The 25,798-nt window shown below is 43.1% G+C and overlaps 2 protein-coding genes across 7 annotated transcripts in view; one reads left to right on the top strand and one right to left on the bottom strand.

Moving 5' to 3' along the window:
- The first annotated feature begins 1,268 nt into the window (after nt 1-1,268).
- SVIP (small VCP interacting protein) lies at nt 1,269-7,495 on the top strand. The gene is made up of 4 exons (XM_054828339.1): nt 1,269-1,625; nt 2,655-2,705; nt 5,057-5,170; nt 5,990-7,495. The coding sequence occupies exons 1-4, from the start codon at nt 1,452-1,454 to the stop codon at nt 6,002-6,004; spliced, it is 354 nt and encodes a 117-aa protein (XP_054684314.1). The 5' UTR covers nt 1,269-1,451; the 3' UTR covers nt 6,005-7,495.
- A 4,344-nt stretch (nt 7,496-11,839) lies between these two features.
- Nucleotides 11,840-25,798, bottom strand: part of GAS2 (growth arrest specific 2) — a 95,515-nt gene continuing 81,556 nt past the window's right edge. For all 6 annotated transcript variants that reach the window (XM_054828335.1, XM_054828330.1, XM_054828337.1 and 3 more), the window contains one exon: nt 11,840-13,160. In XM_054828335.1, coding sequence (XP_054684310.1) covers nt 12,942-13,160 — 219 coding nt within the window. In that variant the 3' untranslated portion in view covers nt 11,840-12,941. The remainder of the gene's footprint in view (nt 13,161-25,798) is intronic.

Below are 25,798 nucleotides of genomic sequence, written 5' to 3'. Positions count from 1 at the left end.
GAAAGCTGCTGGATGAGAAAGATACGTATCTGGCCTCAGCACGAGGAATGGCCTGCGCGGGTCCGTGCATCCCCACATGGAATGGCCTGCGCAGGTCCGTGCATCCCCACCCGGAATGGCCTGCACGGGTCCGTGCATCCCCACATGGAATGGCCTGCGCAGGTCCGTGCATCCCCACCCGGAATGGCCTGCACGGGTCCGTGCATCCCCACATGGAACGGCCTGCGCGGGTCTGTGCGTCCCCACATGGAACGGCCTGCGCGGGTCCGTGCATCCCCACATGGAACGGCCTGCACGGGTCCGTGCATCCCCACATGGAATGGCCTGCGCGGGTCCGTGCATCCCCACCCGGAATGGCCTGCACGGGTCCGTGCATCCCCACATGGAACGGCCTGCGCGGGTCCGTGCGTCCCCACATGGAACGGCCTGCGCGGGTCCGTGCATCCCCATATGGAACGGCCTGCGCGGGTCTGTGCGTCCCCACACGGAACGGCCTGCGTGGGTCTGTGCGTCCCCACCCGGAATGGCCTGCGCGGGTCTGTGCATCCCCACCCGGAATGGCCTGCGCGGGTCCGTGCGTCCCCACATGGAACGGCCTGCGCGGGTCTGTGCGTCCCCACACGGAACGGCCTGCGCGGGTCCGTGCATCCCCACATGGAACGGCCTGCGCGGGTCCGTGCATCCCCACCCGGAATGGCCTGCGCGGGTCCGTGCATCCCCACCCGGAATGGCCTGTGCGGGTCCGTGCATCCCCACCCGGAATGGCCTGCGCGGGTCCGTGCATCCCCACCCGGAATGGCCTGCACGGGTCCGTGCATCCCAGCCCTGCAGCTCTCATCACACGCCATCGCCACACGGGCGAGCATGCTGTTCGTCACGACAAAGCAGCGCCCGCGGGGGCTGTCGGCACTTACTGACAAGATGCTGGAAGCTACGGCCCTATGAGAGCACCGAGGGGTTCGGCGATAGCAAACCAGCACTAGCTTTCACAAGAACCTTTGAGTCACCACCACCATCAGACCCGTGTTAGAGCTTCAAACAAGGCGGGTGAGCCCCGGGGTGAGCCCCCCGTTCCCGGCAGGCAGCACCGTACCCCAGCGCTCTCCTGCCATGGCAGCCGTACCCGCTCTGCGGCCGCACCGGCCCCGCTCGGCGCCAGCGGATGGCAGCACCGCACCGGGGAACGGGGACGGTCCTCGCCGCCGAACCCTACTTCCAGCAGGCTCTGAATCCCGGGTTAAATCAGGTTTAAGCCAGGTTTACTGGAGCGCGCTGGAAATTTCTCAGCCTATTGTCCCTTTTGCCCTAACAGAACGAATGTCATGTAGTTTTATTCCCCAGGGGGGACCTAGCGCGATCCCGACCGAGCCGGCTCCAGCGTGCCTGCCCCGGCGGCCCCCAGCCGGCCATGCCCGCCCCCGGCGGCACGTCGGGGCGCCGCTCCCGGCCCCATGACGGGGCGGGCCCTGCCGGAGCGCGGCGCCTGGCGGAGGCCGCGGGCGGGGCCGCCGCCACCGCCTCCTCCCGAACGGTCGCGGGCCGTGCCGGTGGTGGGGCCCGCCATGGGGCTGTGCCTGCCTTGCATGGGGGGGGCCGTCAAGGACGTGGTGGAGACGCCCGACCCGGTGAGTGCGGGGCCGCGGCGGGCCCCGGGCCGGTTTCCCCTCCTCCCCTCTCTCCTTCCGGCCGGTTGTTTGTGAGCGGGCGGTGGCATCTAGCGGCACCGGGACGGGGGGACGAGCGGGGGAAGCACCAGCCCTACCCGCCGGGGCGAGGTGGAGGGAACGGGCCGCCTTCCTTAAAATGGCAGCCGGGAGGCGGCCTCCCTGCGCCGCCGGCGGGGCTCCGTGGCAGCCCTCGGTGAAAGGCCTCATGGCTGCCGCAGTGCCCCAGGAGGCGTGCCCGAGGCAGCGGTTGTGCGGGGGAACCTCGTCCTTCGAGCCCGGCCCCGGGAGGGGGGAGCTGCCGGGGCCGAGGCCGCCCGGGGCAGCCCGCACCCGCCGCCCCGCAGCCTGGGGCCCGGTGCCCCGCAGCCTCCCGCTGGTCTGTCCCACACCTCACTCGTCGGTACCTGTATGGAGACCGGCAGCTTCACCTGAAGGGGGTTTGTGCCATAATCGAGGCCAAGAGGACCTTCATTTTAACCAGAAACGGGGAAAACCCGTGCTTTTATCTTTAGTGCACAGGGATACTCGCTGTTAACCAACCTACACAGGATGAAATCTCTCCTGCGTGGGTAGGAACCCACCTCCGAGCGTTTGTAGCCCTCACCTGAGGATAGTGTTGGGGAGAAAAAAAGGAGCCCGTTAAGCCTGGAAAAGCAAGCGGTCCCCTTTTCAGACTCCACAGTGCACGCCTGTCATTCCAGGCCGAATTTTTTGAAGTGAAGGTGTAAGGCAGACAGCCGAATACAGACGTCTGGCGGGGTTTGACTGTAGCTATGTCAGCAGCTGCTCTTCTAGCATATTAGTCACTAAAACCACTTTGTTCTTGCAGACTGGCAGTGGAGGGAAAGCTGATGCTAATTGACTTAAGGTTGACATTTTGTGGCAGTTTGCATTACAGATTTGAGTCATATTTAAAAATTAAGGCTTTCAAAAGGGTGTACAGACTGTCTTGAAATAGAATTTCACTGTCTTTCACATTTTATTTAGGAAATAAAAAGAAGACAGCTAGCAGAAGCTGCTGAAAAGAGGCAGATGGAGGTAATGTCTGATAAAACGCCATTTATCCCAAAGATATTTTGCTAACTGGTTTATGGGAGAAATAACTGGGGAAAATAGCTGGGATTTCTGTGAGAACACTGGATATCATGCCTGGATTGTGGGAATTGTCATTAAATGTTCTCATGGTATTAATGTTTTACCTGTATACCATCTTTTATATACAGTAGAGTTTCATAGCTACGTAAGTGCTCAAAGACCATTCCAAGACAACTGAGCTTGTTTGGATGGGAAAAGTTTTGCAGTAGTTAAAAAACAACGTAAGAATTGAAAAGCAAGTTCCCCATTACTTTTTTTCCTCCATTATAAGACTTGAAAACAGGAGATTGAGAAATATTTCACACCAGCGTTGTCAAACAGTGTTGCAGCGGCAATTTCAAGCGGTACTGCACTTGTACTTCTCTTACAGATGCAGGTTTTGGGCACTTGCACGTTCAGTTTATCAACGTGGCAACAATTGAGCATGTTTCTCAGCTTAAATTCCAGCAAAGTAGTAGTATTAACTTATTCTTCTATCTTTCTAAGGTTACTAAGCTTTCACTACTTCACTATCCTTAACGTTAGAAAGGGTAGGATGCAAATGTTCTAGCAGAACGTAGAACTAGCCAGCCTATTTCTTCCTTTCCATACCCCTCAAAAAAGGCTTATAACATACGTCACGCAACATCTACAATAAGATGTATCTTGGAGATCACAACTGAACTATGAAGAGAGAGGAATGCGTTGTTTGTATTAGTGTCAGTGACACTATATATAGAATTAAAAGTTCACCATTACCTGTGTGGGCCACGTTGACCTGGTTTTAAGGGACTTTGGTGAATAATTGGAGCCACAGCTGAGTGATGCTTCAGAGTCCTTTAAAAAGTCTTGATTTTGTGTCAGACCACATACTAAAAGCAATCCACATGTAATCTTAAATTGCAAAGGGTTTTTTAGGCATAACTGTAGGAAATACACTTTTGAGAAGTGTGTGAAAGGGGAATGTTCCCATCCAGCTCAAATTGCTAAAAAACTTTCCTGGGAGGAAGGAAAGACAAAGAGCTAAAACATCTACCAGGATTTTTCAGGACTATCTTTGAGAGTATTTTAGCCTCTGAATGTTGGGTGATGGAGGTGTCTGGCAAGCAGCCTAATTCAGCCGTCCTTCTCTGCTTAGTGTTTTCCTGTACGCGCTTCTCAACTGCTCATTATTCAGCCTCAAGACGTGTGAGGTGTTCCTCCTTTTGGGCTGCTGTAGAGACAGTCTGGGTACCTAACTTGCTTGGAAAGCCAGTTGCCTAAAAGCTAGAAATCATGGGGGCTCAATAAGTTAGTATTTGTTGGTAAGATTTGCGTTGGTAGCCCACTGAGAACTGCCCTTGTCATCAGGGCCTTGAATTTCAGGCAAGAGCATTGCTGTTTTCCCTTGGTAGATTTAACATCTTGCGCGTAGCTTATACTGTAGTATCATAACCCTAAACTTAGCTAAGAACCACTTTTTGAAACATTTTCTGTGTAGGTTCACAGTGCTAACTGTTTGCCTGTAGTTGTGATATCCCTACCATCTAGTCTAGGACCTCATCAGACCATCACCAAGAAGCAGGCAGTTGACAACAGGTTTCTCATCTGTGTGCTGCTGTCCACACGTCCTGTGAAGTTTGAAGAGTAGACTATCACACAGGTTATGTCTCAGATGACAATTTAGAAGTGGGAGTTCTTACAGCCTGGGCTAGTGCTGCTAACATGACCTTTTTGTTGCCTGCATGTAAAGTTCCCATCGATTTCTGTAGTCACTATACAGAGCTTGTGACTTTGTCTGCTTATTGAGTGTTGGAATAGAAGCTGTCATTATGATTTCCATCATCTGTATCCTATCTTTACGTAACCTTTTGATAAAAAGAGATGGAAGAAATGAACTGGTGATGAAACAGCTAAAGTCCTGGGAAATCCCATCTGCCTGAGTTGTCTCTTCCCAGTTAATTCTGTTTGTGAGGACAAGAATAGGCCCTGACACTGGAAAAAACACAGACTTAAAATTTATGGGACTTTTGGGAAGGGAATTTCTGGTTCTGCATCTTAGGATGCAAAGCAGGTACACATAGTTGCATTAAATATGTTCACCTGGTTGTACTAACAATATGGAAACAAAAAACCCCTCACACACCTATGGGACCAGAGCTCACAGTATGAAGAAGCATCCTGAAAGGTCTGGCTTTATGTAATAGTAGCATTACTTAATGTTTCAGTCTTTTCACGCAGACCAGAGTTCACAAAATGCTGTTGCCAAGACTTGCAGTTTGGTTTCTATCCAGAAAAATTGCTAACTAGTCTTACCCAAATGTCTTTTCTCCCAGGCTTCCTCTCGAGGTATTAAGAATGCTTACTCTGTAGAGCAAAAGAAGAAGAAACAGGAGGAAATAGAAAAAAGAATTGCAGCTTCAGGTTCTGGAGGAGAAGGAGGACTGAGAGTAAGTTCAAAAAAGAAACGACATGATGCAGCTGTCCTTGTATTCACTGAGAAAACCCTGTTTTGTTGTTGTCTACAAGAGTGACTATCTGGAGAAAAAAGACAAGAGGAAGGGAGATGGAGTAGAAATGGAGGCATGTGTCACAATCACAGTGTTCTCAGTGAGACTTCATTTCTGGGACACACAGACAGCAAGGATGGCAGAGAGCTTTTTCCCCACCCCCCCCCTTCTTCCCCAGTTTCTGCACCTACAATGCGTCAGTCCTACAGTACTCTCAGCACTGGGGACGTCCTCACTGAGTTGACCCGTACTCAGCGTCCCTTTGCAGTACTGGTTGAGATTGTCTCTCTTCCCTCAGAGTTCATAGAAAAAGTTTGAACTCAGTAGGGAAATGGCTTTGGGTTTCATGCATCCATCTCTCTTTACAAAAGGAGCATAGAGTGTTGCCCTAGATACTGATGAACTTTGCTGCTACTACTTTTCTAATGTTAACTTTGTCTCAGAAGGCCAGGCAGAGATTAAATGAAGAGTTAGAATCTCTCCAAGGCAATAGATGCATCTGGCTATTGAAACACAGGCTTCATAAGCCTTCATCTCTTTCCCTCATTGCTATGGACGATTCCAGGGGCAGGAGTTTGTATAAGCTGACCCCGGTGGGCTGTGTATCCCCCACTTGCTGGATATGAAAGGTGTTAGAATGGGGAATTTATCATCCTTAGACAACCTCGTGGTATTTGGGCTTATTTTGTTTAGTTGTTTTCCTTTCTTTCCCCTATCTTCATACAAACCTGTGGTGTGTTGTGTTGTTTTTGTCTTTAGTGGCAGGTTGGATAAAGAAGTATGACTTCTGGAGAGAAGATTGATGTTTACTGCCAATAACTTGCCAGTTTCTGCAGCCAAGTGGCACTTACTCATCATGTGGCTTTTGCTGTTTGCATATGAAGACCCAGCAGTACTTTGCCATTGTGGGAGGACAGGTGTGGAAACATACGCTAAGAAACTTAAGAATTAACTCTGAACACTAAGTTTTGGCCAATCTTATTTGTTTATTTTATATGCATGTTTTATTGCTTCCCTGTCAGGAGAGCGAGATGAATTTCCTCACATGGAAGTGGCCTCGTTAGCTGTAGTCAGTCTGTCTGGTCAGTTGATGTATATGTGTCTGCATATGACTGGCTTAGGCGCAGCGCTGGTGCCGACATGTTGTTTCTGACGCTTATTTCAAACTCTACAATTAAACTTTCCTCTAAGTCCTCACATAGAAAGTTGTTCATAAACCTGTATATTTGAATATGTGAACGACAGCATTTCTCTTCAGTTTCCTAATGACTTCTGAACTGCTTAGGGATTTAGTGCCTTTTTCAAAAAAGAAAGCAAGTTCATTGTGGGTCCTTACAAATGGAAGCATTTTGTGACATTAGTTAAAAAATAGAAACCTTTATAAGCCCTGTGTACTTATAGCAAGAAAGCTGTTCTATATGAGTCTAATAATTGTTCTCCTTATTTTCTGATGTGGATTTCTTTTCAGTCTGTAATTATTTATAATGAATACTGGAAGTTAAACATTAAATTAAAGATACTGTTATTCATTGTTCTCATTTATTACCACAAGAGGGCAATGCTGCGCTTCTGAGAATTTTGAAAAACAAAAAGCAGCTTCCTATGTCATCTCTTGGATGGTTCCTTTCCTAAAGCTTCTGTACTATCTAGGTGGGTTTGTTACAGTGCAATAACATTTGATGAATGCCCAAAGCTCTGTCACTTCTCTTCTGTACTCAGCAGCATCTGTAATCCCTTTCGCCAATGTCGAGCTGCCTTTGATTATTTAGAAGTGCCAAAACGATGATGTTAGAACTAGACTTTCAAACTAGTGGCCTCGAGCCACAGCTTTGATAGATGAGGGACATTTGTTGCAGCACGATGAACGCTGAGAATCTAGCTCTTATTTTCCCCGGAGAGCACGATGCTTGGCCTCAGTATGTTACTGGCCCCATTTTCAACCTAGTTTAGGCTGTAGAAGCCTTTTTTTTTTAAAAAAAAAAAAAACACAACATTTCTTTCACCTCCCCAAGTAGTGTCTCACGCTGTCTTAGGAGCACAGTCCTGACACAATGAGTTTCCTGGCTTTGCCTTTGGAATTGAGTTGAGAAGGGAGACTTTTCAGTATTAATATAGTGGCGTTTGAGCTAAAAGGCTTTGTCCTTGGCAGATGAATACCTTCAGTGTCCTTTGATTGCTGACAATTGCTCTCTTCAGTGTATTAATTGGTCGTAGTGAAATTTAATGAAAATACATTGCAATATAATAAAATATACTAAACATAAATTTGAAATGTGAATTTCAATCCAACATCTGTCACAGGAGTGTCCTGCAAAGACACTTAAACAGCACTTAACACTTGGTTGGTCACTTGGGGTGTTTTAAAGTTAATATATTCTTCTTTCCACTCTCCATCATACCGCTCCCCCATAAGGGGAAGAAATAACTATCCATCTCTTCCTCCAGGCCCCCTCTCTCTGAAAGAGCTAGCACACCGACCCAATGGGAGGACTCCATTTGAACTAGCATCATGCAGACTTTCATTTAAAACAACTGAAGTAACCTAGTGAAACGAATCACGGTTCGTGGATCACCCATTGACGTTTTGATGCTGTCAAAACTGGAGGAGTTTTGGGTGTGAAGCAGTCAGACTGCTGTGCTGTGCTGCCCGTCCCTGCTAGGCGGCCCTGGGCAAGCCTGCTCCATTCTGCCCCACGTGCTCTCCCCAGTCAAGGTGCTCTGCGTTCAAGTAAGAGACGACCACCCTGTCTCAACAGCCACACTGCTCGTCATAGTCCTGCGAAGGCCGTGGGCTTGCTTGCGGCTGGCTGGCAGCAAAGGTCTGAATCCCCCCAGACTGAATGGGCCTTTTGTTTAAGAGGTGATTCTCGCAGTTCAGAATTGCAGTAGAAGGAAATACCGCTGCACTCTCTCCGTCCTTTAAGTAAAAAACAGTATGTCTGTGCTTCTTAAGAGTCCTTGTTTTGAATGTCAGATGTATTCCTACAGCTAAGAAATGTCTGAGGATTTGGGGTGCGTAGTTACGTATTACGAATAGCTGGCTGATAAAAATATTTTTGAAGAGGTTTCTACACCATACCCATCTAACTGTTCAAATGGCCAGTCTGAACTGAACCTGGGAACTGATCAGGGTAAATAAAACAGCTCATGTTGGTTTAAGTTTTTCTGGTAACATTAGTTCTGAATGAAAACAAAGCCAGCAGTTGAGTTGTATACAACTGACAGCTACCTGAAGCACACCGTTACACAGTAAGGCTGAGAGCTACGTGGATCAGAGCTGCTCTGCACTTGTAGAAGTAGACACCTCCCCTCTCTTACCGCTTAGCCCTGCGCTAAGTAAATAGAAACACAATAGGAATTTTTTCCTCATTTCCCCAATCCTAGATGTTTACTTCCCCTTGGAGGCTGTTAAAACACATCCATTCATCTAGATTATCTAGGTAGTTGGCATTCTGTTTGCTTTACAGCAGTACCACTGCTCCTCTTTTCTCCACCTCCTGAGAACATTTTCAGTTGCAGATCACTTGAACAACTCCTGGCAAAGACAAGTGCTCGTAAGTTGAAATGAAGGGGCTGACTCTCAGCGATTGCAATGGCATCATCTTTGTTGCAGTAACAGAAAACAAAACCATCTGCTGCTGTATATTGTTAAAATACACAGATTATGCCAGGGAGCGCTTGGGGCAGAACTCCAGAGATTTGGGAGACACAAAAGCTGCGGCTCCACCAGGTGGGTGACACCACTGTGGGCCCTTCGGAAGACGGATGACTTCAGCAGGTGGGTTTGCCACAGCGACAGGCTAAGTCGTCGGGACGCAGCTCATCAGGCACAAGCGGTGCCAGCAGTTGGACGGGGATGGAAAAACCTCTCCGGCTCTATAAACGTTCATGTGATCCCACGTGTCTGTGTCACCTTCTTTCAGATTCCTAACGTACCACAGGCTAAGGCAGTGGGAGACATGGAGCCAAGAAAAAGCGCTCTGCCTCTTCCCTGTCAGGCACTGCCCATCCGCAGCCAGCGGGGCAGCACAAAACAAGCCCCAAAAGAACCAAACCCTCGGAAGCCTCTCTAGCAGATGCTTCTGTAACACCGTGGTGTGGCAAACAGCTCATCTCCCTGATCTAAAATGAATGCATGTAATGAATTCAGTGTTGGGTCTTAAGTTATAAGAAACTTGCTGTACCTTCCCACGCACATATATCGACACCTCCTTATTTCACTCATCCCCACCGACAGCCCTTGAGCTAGTTTCCATACATTTTTACATATCGTCTCTAAATTGCTGTTGGAAAAAAGGTGGGAATGCAAAGGAAGCAGCAATTATCACTATAATAAAGATAAGAAAAAAACCCCTTATCCGCAATCAGTGATGTAAATAATCCTGCTTGGAAGAAAAACTCCAGGTAATGTATGAACAGCAAGGTGACAGAAGGTACCTCCTGTAATGAGCAGTAACAGATGTTACAGTTACATTTCCAAACTAATTCTGAATTGCTTCCAGCATAGTGATGCATGTTTGACTTTACACAATAATAATGGTTTTTAACAGTAATCTTACATAATTCAGCCACCTTGAGTTTTAGCACAGTCACTCACTCAGCCAGCCGGAGCTCCCATGGGGGTTGTTCTATGACCCAACGAGGGCTTCGAGAAGAAGCTTCACCACAGCTCATAGCGGTTCAGCTTTTCAGGAGTTCCAGCGTCCTTAACGCTTACGGTCAGCCAAGCTACACAGCAGCAGAGTAAGCTAGAATCACTCCGTGGCACTCTTCTTCACAGTCCTCTTCAGCGTTTCAGCATCTCATCACCTGCCCTTTTAACAGGAAACTACTCCACAGTCTCCTCAGACCCTCCCTCGCTTCGGGGAATAAGGAAAGAGCTGCAGACCTTCCCTGAGGGTACTCTGCCATTCAGTTCAGCCTTCGAGAAATCTACACTAGGTACCTTTATACCATAGATTTTGGCATAGAAACTTTAGATATCATCCACCATAGCTAGCTAGTACAAACAACAGGATTTTTTTTCTCCGTGAATACTTTTTTACATTAAGTCTGCTCTGCCCCCATCACTGCAGCCAGGGCCATACCTCCTTGAGCAAGATTGCACTGCTCAGCTTTAGCTTTGCAAATTGAGCCTTGGGCTCCTAACACCCCCCCAACTCCTACGTTGCTGCAGGACCTAGTACACTAGGAAAACACCATTCATCGGATCAGCAACACTTACCTTCTGAACAAGGTGCTCCCAAGCCTCCTCCACACCCTAACTAACATCCTACGTTTTGGTTTTGTTTGCTTTGTTGATGCTCCCGCTTTAATTTCCTCCTCTGCTCCTCACACCCACACCAGGTGCATCCAATGCAGTTAAGTCCCACCTGCAAAGTTTTTACACACATTAGGTGGTAGTGGCAATGCTTTAAAAAGTCCTTTATAGGTCTCCTATTCTGGAACTGGCTCAGTTGAAGTTTTAAGTCAGGAAGTGTTTTAATGTGATTTTTTTTTTTTTTTATTTTAAGATGCCTGAGTTCCCTGAGTCAAAAAAGACTATTTTGATAGCTACAGTCCAAACACATAAAGCAGTTCATGTTTAATTTAAAATCTTGGTTTGGATTTACCAGGATAATTTGTTGAACCTTAATATTAAAATAAACCTAAGAATATTTTTTTATAATTATATGCTTTCAATTTATATAAATACCTTCAAATATTTTAAAGAAAAGATGTAATAGTAATGCAAATTTAATCTTGTGCAATGGAAATACAACTATTTATGGTGTATAAACTAACCATTATTTCAAAATAAACATCTGACACTTTCACAAGTGGGTTTTTTTTTTTTTCTTCTCTGTTCATTTGACAACAGATCTCACTGTGCATATATTAAGATCATTATTTTTTTCAGCTGTACTGCATTTTTTTAAAAATAACATTGCTATGGCCTGTTCTCCGGTCCCATAAAGGCTACACACATTGTTTTTATGAGAACTGGGTCTTCCTATGGCTTTGCAAAGGATTTACTGCTTGAGTATATGTTTAATCTTCCTAGAAGATGTCTCAAAATAAGAATAAAAGGCTGCAATTTTTCCTTCTAAACACGTTTGGCATTATGCGCTGCTACTTAGTACGGTGCACCAAGCAATTGTGAACGGTTTGTATTTAGCAGGTATTTTTAGGTGGTGAGGTAGACCGTGCTGTTTTCATACGGCATGGAACATGAAAGAAGAAGGTCTTGATCTCGCCTAGCCAGTAGATATTTTGCTGTTAGTTTTCAAGACCGCGGGAGCAGATCATAAGTACATCATAAACATCAAAAAATACAGAAAAATACCAGTTGGAACTTAAAAAGTGAATTCCAGAATGCTTTTGATTTTTTTCTTTCCCTGCAAAGGAAAATTAATTTTCAATAAAATCCGGGTATTTCTGTGCTATCTGAAAGTGAATGTTTGCCCCGTTGACCGTGTACCTCATTATTAGGAAGCAGTATTGTATACTGTGGGCATCCAGTCAGTAGCAGCAAAGTGCGGGTACGCAGATTACAAATAATAAATAAGACTTCCAAAATGTATGAGTATTTAAAAAAAATTTATTTCATTTTTAATGAAAGAACTGAGTTCTGCTCGAATTTATACAGTCAGTGAAATAATCCTATAAAATGATTTTTCTAGGACGTTACAAGGCACATAAATTACCAAATATCAACATAGAAAAGTAGCCAAAATAATGAACTAAGCCCCCATATGCCTTTCGCTATTTTAGAGGTGTGGGAATGATTTACAAGAATGTGAATCACTCTATTGACAGGGTAATGAATATTTCATATTTGGCATGACCAACAAAATTAAAAATAAGGGGAAGGAAAAGCTCAGATTCAAGAACGGCGTGAGCGTTTTGTGACTCAGGAGGGACTAGCATCTTCTGAAGCTCCTCCTTGGTCAAAGGGCTGTGCATCTTTTAGGCTTCCCCTCGCGGGTCGCAGGACATCACCCCGCGGTACATCTCTATTGTCTGGCAGAGGAAGGGGCAACCTCTCGACTTCCCCGTGCTTCTATATTGGGCAGCTTTGTAAAAACCAGGAAGGATCTACGTACGCATCTAGCACTGAGCATTGTCTTTAGCTTTAAAGAGTAGAAGGTGTGGGGGGGTGGTTCTTGGGCTTTTTTTTAAAAAAAGTAATCACTCTGGGAAGTCGTTTGGCATGCAAAAAGTCCTTATATTCTACTGGTTAAGAAAATCTTGCAACCCATAAAAATACTCAATTTTTACTTCATTTCAAGAGGCATTACCAAATAATTTCCACAAATATTAATTTTCCACCTGCATATGTATTTTTCAACTAGCCTAACCGTCAAGGATTCAATGTAATAAGATTTTCATACAAATATATTGTATTGTCTATTTTCTTCCATTAACAGGATCCACTCCTTTATGTAACTCTAAGTATACATTCACATATTAAAGAGTAATAATTTGGCTAAAAATATATGTCTATTTCTTATCTGATGGTAGTAATTAGCCTATCGAGGGTAATTTGCTATAAAAGATACAGTACTAGAAATAAATAGTTCTAGAATTCAAAGATCTTCAAAATGGGTTGCCATTTCCAGTCTGTCTTAAATTTTCCAAAGTCCTTTTAAAGCATAAACTAAATTTACTACATTTGAGAAAATAATTTGGACCTACATACATAAAGTCCCGATCACATGAGAAGCTTATTTCACTTAATCTCCTTCTTGGTTTTGTAATGGGCAGAAACAACCAGATAATTGTCTGGATTCATGTCCCTGAGGGTTGGAGACTTGCTCTGGATCGGAGAAGTTTTCCCATCCACTCGGGAAATCTGCAACATTCGGCACGGGTCATGCTTCAGTAAGTAACCTGCAAACGTCTCCCATCCTCCTCCAACACGAACCATCACGTGTTTGTTGTGCAGCATCTGAAATTACATATACAGGGGAAAAAAAAAAAACAAACAAACAACAAAAAACCTCTTGAAAGTGAACCATTCACTGGGAAATCACTTTTTTCCTACCAGAAAACTGTGCTTGCTTTAATTAAAAGTCAAAGACATATGTTAATAGTCTGCTTTGTAATAAAAGGAAAGGAGAAGAAATAGTAGAATGGTCTTTATTTGAATTTCATAAGTAAATAAAAATACCTGTAGGAAAATGAGACTGTATTTAAAACTAAAGATTTTCATATTTTATGTAAACAATGCTACATGTTTTTCTACTCCTATAGCACCAACTGATCCTTTCCTTCACGTGCTAACTGCCAAACTAGGCACCTCGCTCTAATGTATATCCCCCAGATCCATACTCGTTTTCTGCCTAAACTCAAATAAAAATTTTTCACCAAGTATTAATGTGACTTCTCCACGTCTGCAGCTGTGAGTTCGGTTGGCAATTTCACTAATTTCTCTCCTCCGGTTCTCCATGCAGAACAGTCAAATAAATACCGGTGAGGTACCATAAAGCAGCACATTCTATAGAAGCCACGTCATAAATCACGCATTGAAAAATGCTTTGATTAGTGCATCTCATGCAATGCTAAACATCATTTAGCTGTAATGCCAGAAATTAAATTTGGCCCCGTAAAAGGCATGCTAGGAGATGTTTAACGTAGTCTGGGTGATGACATTTGGATTTATGGCTGTGATGCGTATATGAGCTCTTCTACATGTCCAAAACTCCCTCGAGGGCTGACAGTATTTGCAATTGAGACTTACGTGGCACGTAAACCTTTTGTAACGTAGCACAATTCACATTAGTACCCATAGCATAGACAACAAAACAAAAATAAATTCCCAATCAAACAAAATCACAGATGATAAAAGGCTAAAATGCAAATCTTCCAAAAAAAAAAAAACCCCACCCCAGTTGACAAACAAACACCCCAGCATAAAAAAATGTTGTTTGACTTCTGTGACAAGAGATGAGAGATTGACCTGGAGTGAGGAAAGCCATACAACTTTCTGATGCATGAAAATCAGAGTAAATTTGTAAGGAATCAAAGTCTTCATCTGAATAAGCAGCTGGAGATGAAATCTTGTTTGAAAGTTTTCATTTAAAACATTTCAATGCAAGGAAATTCTTGTTTCTGCATTTTCATTTTTATGTGAAACACAGTGGGAAGTCAATTCAGCTTTGGATACTAAAAAATAAAGTTACTTCTGATCCATCCCAATGAGAGCACACTCAAGTACTCAGTTTAATTAACATCTCTCCGCTAATGAGACTGTCTGTGCTGCTGCTCTGGGTTGTAGGAGCGTTGGGTTCTACGATAGCTATTCACAGGTGAGGTTTTCCTCTGGATTGACACGGGTATGAAAGAATCAGACTCGCATCTTCGCCAATCGCACTTTTTCTCTTTCCTCCCAAGCTTTGTATTTTAGTTTCAGGACTTCACTTTGAACTGACAGTGGTATGATCAGCCTTCAGCAGCATGAGATTTGCGTCAAGGCTTTCGTGGGGACAATATATCACGAAAGTAGCAAATGGGTTTTATATCAAGTTTGAAAACTGCAGCTGAAATGGTGATATAGCCTTGAGACAATAGAGTCTATAGAATTTTATTTAGCAACTTTCTCCTCTTGGAATGTCTAAAAAGCATTTGAGAAATGCCCCAGAAACTTTGCACATAAAAGCATTTTGAGCCCAACTTCGGTCCACTGCGACAGGCGATGCGGCTGTGGGGAGGAGTTAACTACTGCTGAATTTCAGCTTCCACGTATTGTCACAGGGGGGTTCACGTTCCGAGAGCAGCTAGTATCTGGACTTTTGATTAAGAGCTGGGAATGGAAAGTTAGCAAAAAGTATATTTAGTTCCATTTCCCTAGGGACTACCGTGCAGACAAATAAAGCCTACTGCTGGTATGTTATTTCCTGATGCTCAGGTTAAATGTACATCTTCTGTCTTTCGCCTCTTTTGTCTTTCTCTTTGTATTGTTGTACTATTATAAAACTCATTGAATGTGTGCTTTCTATAGAGACTGGGTTTTCCTATGTCCTAAATATAGTTATTGTTCATGCTGTGCCTTGCCACAAAAGCACCGGTTTACTCCTACGGCTGTATTCTGATGCTAGTAACACCAGCACAAATCCAGAATAATTCTGCTAGCTTCAGAATTGCTCCAGGTTCACAGAAGGAGAAAGGATTTCTCACCAAGAAGGAAAAAAAAAAAAAAAAAGAAGAAAAAGAGAATAAAATAACTTGCTCTACTTTCTAACTGAAAGAGCAGCTTCCTCCTCGACATCATTCAGCTGAAGATGAATCTTTTGAGATTTTATGATCCACCTGATTCAGATTTTCCACTGCATGAGATCTCTGAGAAAGAAAAAGTTGGATTCTACAATAATAAAGTTTATTAGTCAGTTATCAATGTAAATAAATTAATGTCATACGTGTATTTTCACACTGCTATCCAGCCAACTGAAACTGAGAAAACCATTTCTGTAAAATAAAATCCAACATATGTTTATGGTTGCCATAAATCTTCCTTATTTCCGTTGTGTCCGAAGTGGGGCTGTCACTGAGCTGTTCCCTCTAGAATCTGTGTTTAGGTTAGAACAGTTGAATCGATGGTGAAGCAAACAGGTGAGAAACCAGGCAACCGGACAACAGCATCACAGAGGAGGAATTATAGATTGTTTTGGTATGCATTAAGGCTGCATCAAGAGATAAGATGAAAAATAATCAACAGAAGTTAGGTGAACTGAGCTGTCATTCCACAGGACTTGGGCACAAAGTGAAATATAGTCTAAACTGTTCTGGTTTTCACATAAATAAGTTTAGAGAGCTTTATGGCCTATTGAAGACACATTATTTAAATGTATGTAAAGATATTTAAGCTCATGTAAATGAGCATAGTTTTACTGACTTGAAAAAAAATCTATTCTGTTTTATTGGAACCGAAAATCTGGCCCAATATTGTCATTCTTCAGATTATATTATAACTTTGTTTAAGAATATTTCAGGGAGGGGAGGGGAAGCGAGGGGAGGAATTACACACTACGGATCTGATCCAAGTCCTGCAAAAACCAACAGAAAGAATCCTACTGACTCGAAAGGAACGTGGGCTGGGCTCTGGAAGCCAAACGCAGCGACCCAAAGCAAATCATAGCCCGGCGTTAGTTGGTGTGACTTTAGGCCAACTTCAGAAACGATGTAGGCTACATACCGAGAGCGTATTGACTATAAAAGCCAAAGGTGTTTGGCAAAATAACGCGGTGCATCACACCAGTGGTCGTGCAAAGAATATGTGGCACTCCGAAAGTGAAACGTTAATGAGATTGGGAAAGAGAAGAATTGAACACATTTCAATTAATTTTTACTGAATATGAGCCACTTAGACTCATCGTCATCAGTAGATACAACCCTTGTTTCTCACACTTTAGCATTTTGGAGACCTTCTTGCAGAGGTGTTCAGCCCATGACATGGGCTTCTAGATCAATATATTTTTACCCTGACCCCAGAGACATCCCAGGCCAACATTAAGGAAATCCCAGTGCTGTTGAGACTTCTCCACACGACTCTGTCAGACCACTACCTGTAGCAAGCTGGAACAGCTCGCCGCTCTCACTGCAGGCGTCGAGGTCTGAGGTAAGTACGTACGTGTACACACACACACGCGCGCACCAAGAACACTCAGATGTGGCACCTGTACTTTGATTTTGCTGCAACCCTAACTGATGCTACTTAGCAATCATTTTGCTCCATCCAGCATGACCGTACCATTTATATCAATGATCTGCCCTCCTGTCTGTGCAAAAGCAAAAAGGCTTTCTCAGATCTCAGTATTATTCACTAACCATTCTTATTAAAAAGGTGAGAGCAGGGTACAAAACTTGGACCAGGAACAGGACCCAGATCTGGGCTACCAGCCTTCCCCAGTGAGTCTCTGAGCCTTTATCTAGAATCTGGTATTGTCAGGTAGTGACAAATCATTCCACAGGGCATAGCTCACGTGGACATTTTCATGGAGTAGGATCTCTCTTACATACAAGAGACCGAGGTCTCCCTCAGCATCATCCTGGTTGTGGCCTGAAGAACTGACGTTAGGAGAGAACTTGGAGCCTGTGGCTGTGTGTGTGTGGCTGACAGGCGGTGAACTCTTCTTGGAATGTGGTATGCATATCTATATGGAAGAGGAAAAAGTATTATTTTGGGACTTGAGAGATGATCACTTCAGAGAACAAGGCCCGTGTCAAGCGTCAAGATTTTATTCCTTCTCACAGCAAATAATTTTAATGGTAAAGCTCTAAAGCCAGCAAAATCAGTCCTCCAAGTCCCCAGCAATTGCAATGCTTAGCAGTTACCTGGTCCTCTTGAAGCTGGCCACTGAAAATGCTGACATCATTTAATGTGGAGCCAGGTCTAGCCTAGTCAGGCCCTGAGAAAGACTCTGTGAAAGACTGGCAACATGCAGAGAAGCCTGTCTAGCCGCATGCCTTCACAGAAGCTCCAGCGATGTTAGTTCAACATACAAAGGTTCACGTTAGCAGGTAACGCTAATATTGCATTCAAACGAGTGATGACCGGGGACTGGCCAAGAAGAGGACCCTGAGGAGTGGCGAATGGGTACTGGTCACTGGTCTGACAATTGGTCTGAAAATGGGTTTGATTAAAAAAGGAATTGAGGGAAACCACACAGATGTGCAGCACATGCTGAGAGCGGCTGGCCTCCGATGGGGCAAGCCGGTAGCACACTGGCGTTAGGACTCCTGCTTGCTCCAGGGAGGTTTTGAGGAGACCTGACACGAGCAAGTGCAGAGGCACTGGACAACAGAAAAAGAGCTGCAGTGCTGCCCTGTGACCATGGATTAGTGGTCCTTAATAGCGATGAATAGCAACCTCATATTTCCATAATCATTAATGTGATCATATTGACAGTTTACTCATTTCTAGTACACTAGTACGTACCCGTGCAGTAAATGCAGTAGTAGGTGGTAATAGGCATTTACACCAAGTCTCCTAAATACATTCATATGAGGAAGTGAATTTTCAGAAATTTGTAGGTAACCGTTGCTACATGGAGTTTCTCTACTTCCCTGAGAATTCCGTGACCTGAAAACGCCATCAAGAACGCATCACAGTCTCCTGATTGATTGCTGCGTGCCACATCGCTATAGACATTAAAAATACCTTGTTAGCAGACAAGCATGCAACTTTATCTTTAGCGTTCAGTGTAAAATTGATAGCAAAATCCTGCAGTACCATCAGATTTGAACACCCATCAGGTTAGATTTAGCTACCTTCCTATTGTAAAAAGTTTACAGCCACTCTAGCATACATTTTCTAAAAGGCATTACTGCTGCTACATACACAGAGTTCACTCTTACGGACACAAGGGATCGTGGGAGCAATTCCCAAGAGGATATGGACGAAAACCAGCTTCCAGCTGGAATGCTAGAAAGCTTCCCTCCAACTATTCTTTTTCTTGGCTTTCACTCTCTTTTTGTCATTGAATTTGTATGTTGTCTTCTTAGAGAAAAGTTTGAGTCTGATAAAACATAAAACTTATTTTAGACTTTTAAGAACTCACTTATGTGCCTAAGTGCACGTCTAAGGAAGTCAAATTAAACCTCAACTCTGCACATCCGAAAAAGTGCTAATTATGTAGCCAATTCCAGGTATTAATTATTCATCCCCACTGAAGTAATCTACTTATAGCATATTAATGTGTATTTTGGCAGGCAACACTATATTAGTCCCTTCCAACCTGAATTATCCTATGATCCAACTGTATTAAAGAAAAAAAATAAATTAAAACCCCCATCTTCCCCACCTGAAAAACAGGAAAAATGCACTCCTCATTTTTCCTTGTCATCCCTCATTAAGTCACACTTTGCCTAGGCCCCTTCTTGATATAGGATTATACAAAACTGTTTTGGATTATGTCTATGAGTTTTAAAAGTTCCAAGTGATGCAACTGGTATCACTCCAGTCATTACACATGGATTTGTTTAGGGACCTCCTCCGAATTTCCGCGTTGTCGTTCTAAAACCCCAATAATGGAGCCTGCGCTTCCCCTCTCTGCAGACACCGTGATAATGACATGGAAAATAGACAGCTCGCTGGATTAACATCTCCCTCTCATTTTCAGGGATTTATATGTAGTAAATCACACTAAATGAATCTCACTTAGCTGGAAAAAGCATTATAAAAAAGCTCAGCTTCAAAAAAAGATGTCAAGTGCGCACACTAATTGCTTGTCACAATATTTCTAGCTGTGCTAGAGCTGGGGTTTATAATTAACACACTTTCTGAATTATAAAGAATTTTATTTTAACGTTATATCTTGGGCTGTATCAAACACATTAACAGGTCTCCACTCAGTTTGTTGAAACGATCTCTTACGCTATGTTGTATAAACAAAGAATGGGATGGAATGATACGTCATAAATTATTTATAAGCTTCATTGGTTCAAGTCTATATTCCCAAAACAAATCAAATGCAAACATTCCTGATTTTATAGTAAATATTAATGGTGGAAAATAAATCAGAATGAAGGCATTCATCAGAATCCCTAAATCTCTATTTTTGGGCGGAATAACCTTTATTGCTTTGCGTCAAGTGATATTTCTCACTGAACAAGGAGCTCAGTTTTCCTGTAGAACCTAATAAAGTTCCCAACCACTTCAGCAACACCACCACACTTATATTCTCCGTGTCTATTGACTGACATATGGGGTGGGGGGAACTGAAAGAAGTATTGACTTCAGCAGGTGACAGAAAAATTGTATCACTGTAGGTCCAGCCGAAATGATTTTCAGTGGCTGCTGATACAGTGAAGCCTGATAGATTTTCCAGGTGAGGTGGCCACAGAGGCTTGCACCAACAGAGCCTTCAAAGCACCAGGCCTTACACTAAATATAGATCAGAGGCCTCCTATAATTCATTGAGTCATTTTTTCAAAGTTTGTTTCAGATCAAGAGAATGAGCAGGCTTTGTGTATGCAAATACAAAAGGCTTCTAAACAATCATTTGCACATGTAAACACCCAAAAGCCAATTTAAACATGAGAAGTATGAAACAGAAAATGGTGGGTGCCAGTATCTGCTTTTCTCCTTTTCAAAATTTGGCTATCGCTTCCCTCAGTCAAACACGATGCATCAGAGAGGACTGTAGACTTACCGCTCTGCAGGCAGGACCTTCATTTAGGCGGTCAGCCATAAAGACAGTGGGTTTAAGCTTATCCTGAGCTCTTTTGAAGTTAAAAATCTAGTAAGTGAGGCTTTCTGAGCTGAGTATTATTTTCCATACATTCTCCTAGGCAAGAATTGTTATTACATGAAGTGCTAAAGATCAAAGAAGGAATGGTAGCGGTGCAATATATTGCATACAGTGCCATCTGTAAGACAAACGCGACCTTTCAGTATAGATATACATGGCAGGACCCCCGGTCTGTGCCTGGTGCCCAAAGGCATCATCACACAACAAATAAGGATTTAGGGTACAATGACACATTTCGGTACCGTTTACCATATTCAACTCCAAGTGCTTTAGATACACGCATCAGACTCGCATTAATAGCGAGACTTAGTTTTTTAAAAAAGCCACCTATCTTCAGGTAAGTTAAAGACATAATGAGAGACTCACGAGGTTTAGTGGGCAATCAACAGACACCTGTAACAGTCACTAGTTGTGAAGGGAAAAATGTTTGTCTTTGAATTATAACTGTGTTTTCATTAAATTGTCTTTCCTACCCAGACATTTGTCAGTTTTTTATTACATAGTTGAGCCTCAAAAATGATGTAGAAATTCTTCAGCATTTGTAAAGCGACAGCAGCTTACAGTAGTAATATATGATATAATATTATGTATTATAAATTATTATTATTATAATATAGTATTATTGTAGTATAGTATTAAATAGGTGTTACCTATTGTTTCACACTTAAATCTATTAATAAATTTTGCAGTAAAGTAGAAATGCAAATGTTTAAATATTTAAATAAAGATCCACTCTCCAAATATTAGAAGCCTACTCAATAACAGATACATCTTTGTCTCCTATTCCTTCTCCAAAATTGGTAGGACTTTGTATCTGTCGCCATTTGTGATTGAAAAAAGAGAGGCCAAAACAAAATGAGTTCCAATAGGAAAAAAAAAGTCTAACATCAATGAGATTGATGCTCCTCTCTGATTAAGGGATTTATTTTATTTTTTTTAAGAAAGGATTAAATTGCGAATTAATAAATTGAAAACTTGGCACGGAATGTAATGAATTTGGGTAGATAGTATAAGGAGATTTTCTTACTTCTACTTGTTCAAATGTGACCTGAAACATCTAATTCTTTGTGGGTTTTGTAAATTGGCTGGGGTCTCAAAGCGGAGAGCCGCAACCCAGTTGTAGACCATGTCTTCTTTTTGATGGTGTTCGCGAAAAGATCAGAGACTTGGCTAGCCTGAGCTCTTATTCCTCAAAACACTGCTGCCAGTTTAGGCCTTTGCCAGTCTGACTGAGGAAGTTTTGGAAGCCAGAGTTGTATCTGATTTTTGTTCTTCGATACTGTATAACAAAGGTGGGCATTACAGGTATTAAATTATTTGACTGTACTATTTATGCATCCTCCCTTTCTTGCAGGGTTTTGATTGTGATAATAGAAGTTGCCTTGTTAAGAGCGTTCTGCGTCGACAGGAAAACGCCAATCTTCAAGCAGCAAAGGGAGAGGTGTTTGAAACATGATGAAACGCTATTGCTTTGCCACCAAAACCAGAAGGCTCACTAACAATACTTACAGCATAACGCTTGCAAGCTTCAAAATACTTGAACATTGATATTAAAATGATCCACCTGAGGTACATACGTTAACTCCTGGTCTCCTAGCAGATTAACTAACATATGCACCGAAAGGTCTCAGAGGAAACATAATGAAATCTAATAAAACCGAAGGAGACCAGTTACACAACATTTTCATTAAGTGACGGATCCAGTTCCTACTGAAGTCAACGGGAATTTATCCAATTCTTCAAAATGTATTTTGGGTCATGTTTTTCTGAAATCTGAACCTGACTCTTTTGCTAAAATAAGGTGGTGGGGGTTGTGGTTTTTGGTTTTCTTTTCTGAAAAAGTCCCAAGGATAAGGGCTTTAAAACTGTGCTCACCATGTCCTTTGTTAATTAAATCCACTCCTTACAAACCAGCCCTTTCATTCTCCTTTACATCTCTCAGACATTTCTATGAAAAGATGCATAACATCATTGACTTTTTTACTTCACTAAATCACGCTGCGGGGAGTTCCCTTCTTTTAGAATATGATGTGAATCGCTTTCACCCAACTCATCCTTACTTGGTTGATCAGTCAGTTTGCTTGCACATTGAGTTCTCCTTTTTCTAGACTGACATTACCGTCCATTCATCAACTGTCCACCCGGCAACTGCTTCCACTTGCAAAAACACTCCTTTTCGTGGAAAACTTAAGCAAAAGGAGGGCAAGTAAAGCTGACCTGATACGAGAACACCCTTGTCTCTTGGGACTCACTTTCTTTTCAAACCTTCTTTATTCCATTTGCAAGTTCCTGCTAGAGGATCTTTGGACCTCATCTGAGATTTCCACCTCACAACTTTTCAATTTATTTTTCCAATACTAACCCAAGTTGTTAAACTACCTTATCGGTCAAAACTCTTTCTTTATAGTGCACATGAAACACTGTTATAAAATGTCACATTTTCAGCACAGGGCTGATGATGCAACTGGGAACTGAAGACATCTGTATCCTGCTGAAGACGGAGAGGCACAAAAATAAGCATCTAGTGATCCAATCAGGCTGCTGTGGCTCAAGAACAAAGGCTTCATATATTAACATACCTTGTCGGTATGACCTATATTACCTGGTCACCCACTGAAGAAAGTTAAAATGCTCTAACACTGCTGAAGTGACATCTAATTCATACATGATTGTAAATTCCCCCAACAGGAAGGCAATCTGGGGACAGTGTCTCAGGTCTCTGCCTGTCACCCTTACATAGAGCTAAATCCCGCTCCTCTGTTACTGCTTATGCAGGAGGCAAATCCTTCTCACAGCAATATGAAAGGAAAACAAAATTTCATTTAGATTTGGTCACAGCTGAGCAAACTAGTATGCAATCGGGTTAGAAACCCAATACCAAGGGGAAGAGTTTATAAATTGTTCCTAGAGCTTTTCCCTAGTTGAAGTACATATGTGGAAAAGTTGAGATGGCTTCTGAGTTACATCCTGGGTTATAACAAACAGCTGCTCAAAGTGGGCAGTTCATAAAGGTCTGCAAGAAGCCAGGAAACATGTATTTGAGAATGAGGACACAGGGTGTCTAAGAAAACAGTGTGAATAGGATGCTAGATGACTAAAGGCTCATACAATCCGAGGGACATAACGGAGGATAACTGGGACCATGACCTCCACTTAAAGCAGTCAGAGAACAGGCAAATAGCATGTTTACACCGGTACCAAGCATGATGTGCCAGAAGATTTTTCCATTTGATATTTCAGCAGAAGATCATACCAGAACAGCACACAGCCTCCCAAAAGGGGCAACAGCGACTGCTGAAAACAGGGCTCCTGTAAATCTAATCTAACGGCATACACGGGTAACAACAAAGATCGACAATTGTGGATTTACCTGAAGTACAGTAAGAGCAGGGTGGTGACAGAACAGGAAAGCAGAAAACAGGGTGTCCCAGGATGTGGGGATGAGTGAGGTGACAGCAAATGAGGGACACAGAAACACCCGCTGAAACGTTAGAGACAGCAGTACTTAAGAGCCAGGGGAAAGAAAGTTTCTTTTCAGCAGGCAGCTAACAGTAAGCAAGAATCAAGCAGCACACTGAATCCCCGAACTGATGAGAGACATGGAATACCAAAGGAGGGAGAGAGAGAGCTCAAGGCAACTAACAATAATTACTGAAACTATTGAAAGACAAGTTAAAGACTCAAAGGACAAACTGCAAGTGTGCCTTAGAAATTATGGGGTCTAGCACAGAGATGATTTTTAGCTGACACTTGGTCATCTGAAGAGACAGTAGAGATTGAAATTATGGAGCAATGATCAAGGCAATCGCACGTGATACCTGCCATCAGGATCCGAGATACATACGAAGGCACAGATGGAAGGCAGTGTCAGAGGAACTGAGAATTTTATAGGAACAGGGTAGGAAAGAAGAAAGGTCCATCTGCACAGGCAAGTGAATGCAAAGATCTCATTAGCCTGAGGCATTGATTAGTGTAGAGGTCCCAGCTTGAGGAGTAGCATTTCCACGGTCATTCTACCACTAAAGATACTTAGAACCCATGAAATAACATCTTGTCTTCTGCAAAAGAAATAATCAAGCGAGGAAACTGGAATTTTTCCCCTTTCACATTGCAAAAATGCAGCCTCCTCCCTCTATTTGTTCTTGGCAAGAGATGAAGTGAATATGCTTGGCATAATGGCATAAAACACAAATGCACGTGGATGGAAACTAATGAAGAAAGTTGCCTGTTCCACCGGTTCAGCTCTGGATTGAATACACGTGCAGGGACCCATGCAAAGCTCTAGACTGTAACAGAACAGGAGCTTAGTCACCTTTCATGTACCCGAAGAAGCCAGGAATTGGCTTAGAGGGTGAAACCACTGCCACATAAATCCTGCGTGGCATAGACACCTGAAGGTCAACAGCCTGTTGACCTCTGGAGGCTGAGGAAAAGGCAAAGTTGCATAAAACAGTTTCACAAAGGGAAAGCACTGGGGAAGGTCAAATTAAAGTATTGTCTGTAGCACAAATGTTGCACTTAATGAAACGAAAGTCTTTATTTCCGTTTTCAGAATATAGCAGACCCATTGAAATAATTACTCAAAGTATTCCTGCCTAGCTTACTGAAATCAAGATACATCTTCGAGTGTGTACTGATATGAACAACATGAGAGTTTGGACATTTGGGATTCTCACTCTTGATTAAACTTTCCCTCAAACCTCACTTTTGGTTTCTGTCTCACACAATTTTATAGAATTTGGGAATAGTACATGTTTGGTGTCTAATTAACACTAGACCTCAGTTAAAGTTTGAAAAAAGCATCCTGCGTAGGCGAGCACTTTGTGTGTGAGAAATGACTCAGATGCAGACAGAAGTAAACACACTCGTTTATTCATTAAGAGACAAGTGAACTTCTGACAAGTGGAGGCTTTTATTTCTTCGACAAGGAGGAATATTGTCGAGGAAAATTAATCAGATGTGGGAGTCACGTTCAGAATGGCATTTGCAGGTAAAGGGAGCGTGCATTTCCAAGCACTTTGGGTGAGACCCTGCACCTGGTTGACTACAAGGGCAATGAGGGTGACAGTGTCTTGTTGCTTCCCCTCCAGACGTTTCCGTGGGGGCCAGCCGCAAAGCAGACCTAGTCCCTATCAACTGAAATGTGGGATATTTAACAGAAATGTAGTTGCTTCTAGCTACAGCACTGACTCATAAGAAATATTTTATGCAACGCTCAGCAGAAGAGATGATATGGCAAACAGATTAAATGCAGAAAAAGAAATCAGAGTTTATGAGGTTAAGTGAAAGAGAAAGCGTAAACTGGCAAATGCTGTCTCTGGATGGAGACATGGAAAAC

This window comes from Grus americana, chromosome 5 (assembly GCF_028858705.1).
Source record: "Grus americana isolate bGruAme1 chromosome 5, bGruAme1.mat, whole genome shotgun sequence".
NCBI lineage: Eukaryota > Metazoa > Chordata > Aves > Gruiformes > Gruidae > Grus > Grus americana.
The sequence above is the reverse complement of the archived record's forward strand: the minus strand, read 5'-3'. Positions and strand labels throughout refer to the sequence as shown.

Excerpts from the sequence above, each read along its gene's own strand:
- SVIP (XM_054828339.1), top strand. The coding sequence starts at position 1,452 with ATGACGGGGCGGGCCCTGCCGGAGCGCGGCGCCTGGCGGAGGCCGCGG. Across the intron at positions 1,626-2,654 it reads TGGTGGAGACGCCCGACCCG|GAAATAAAAAGAAGACAGCT; the intron begins GTGAGTGCGGGG and ends CATTTTATTTAG. Across the intron at positions 2,706-5,056 it reads CTGAAAAGAGGCAGATGGAG|GCTTCCTCTCGAGGTATTAA; the intron begins GTAATGTCTGAT and ends CTTTTCTCCCAG.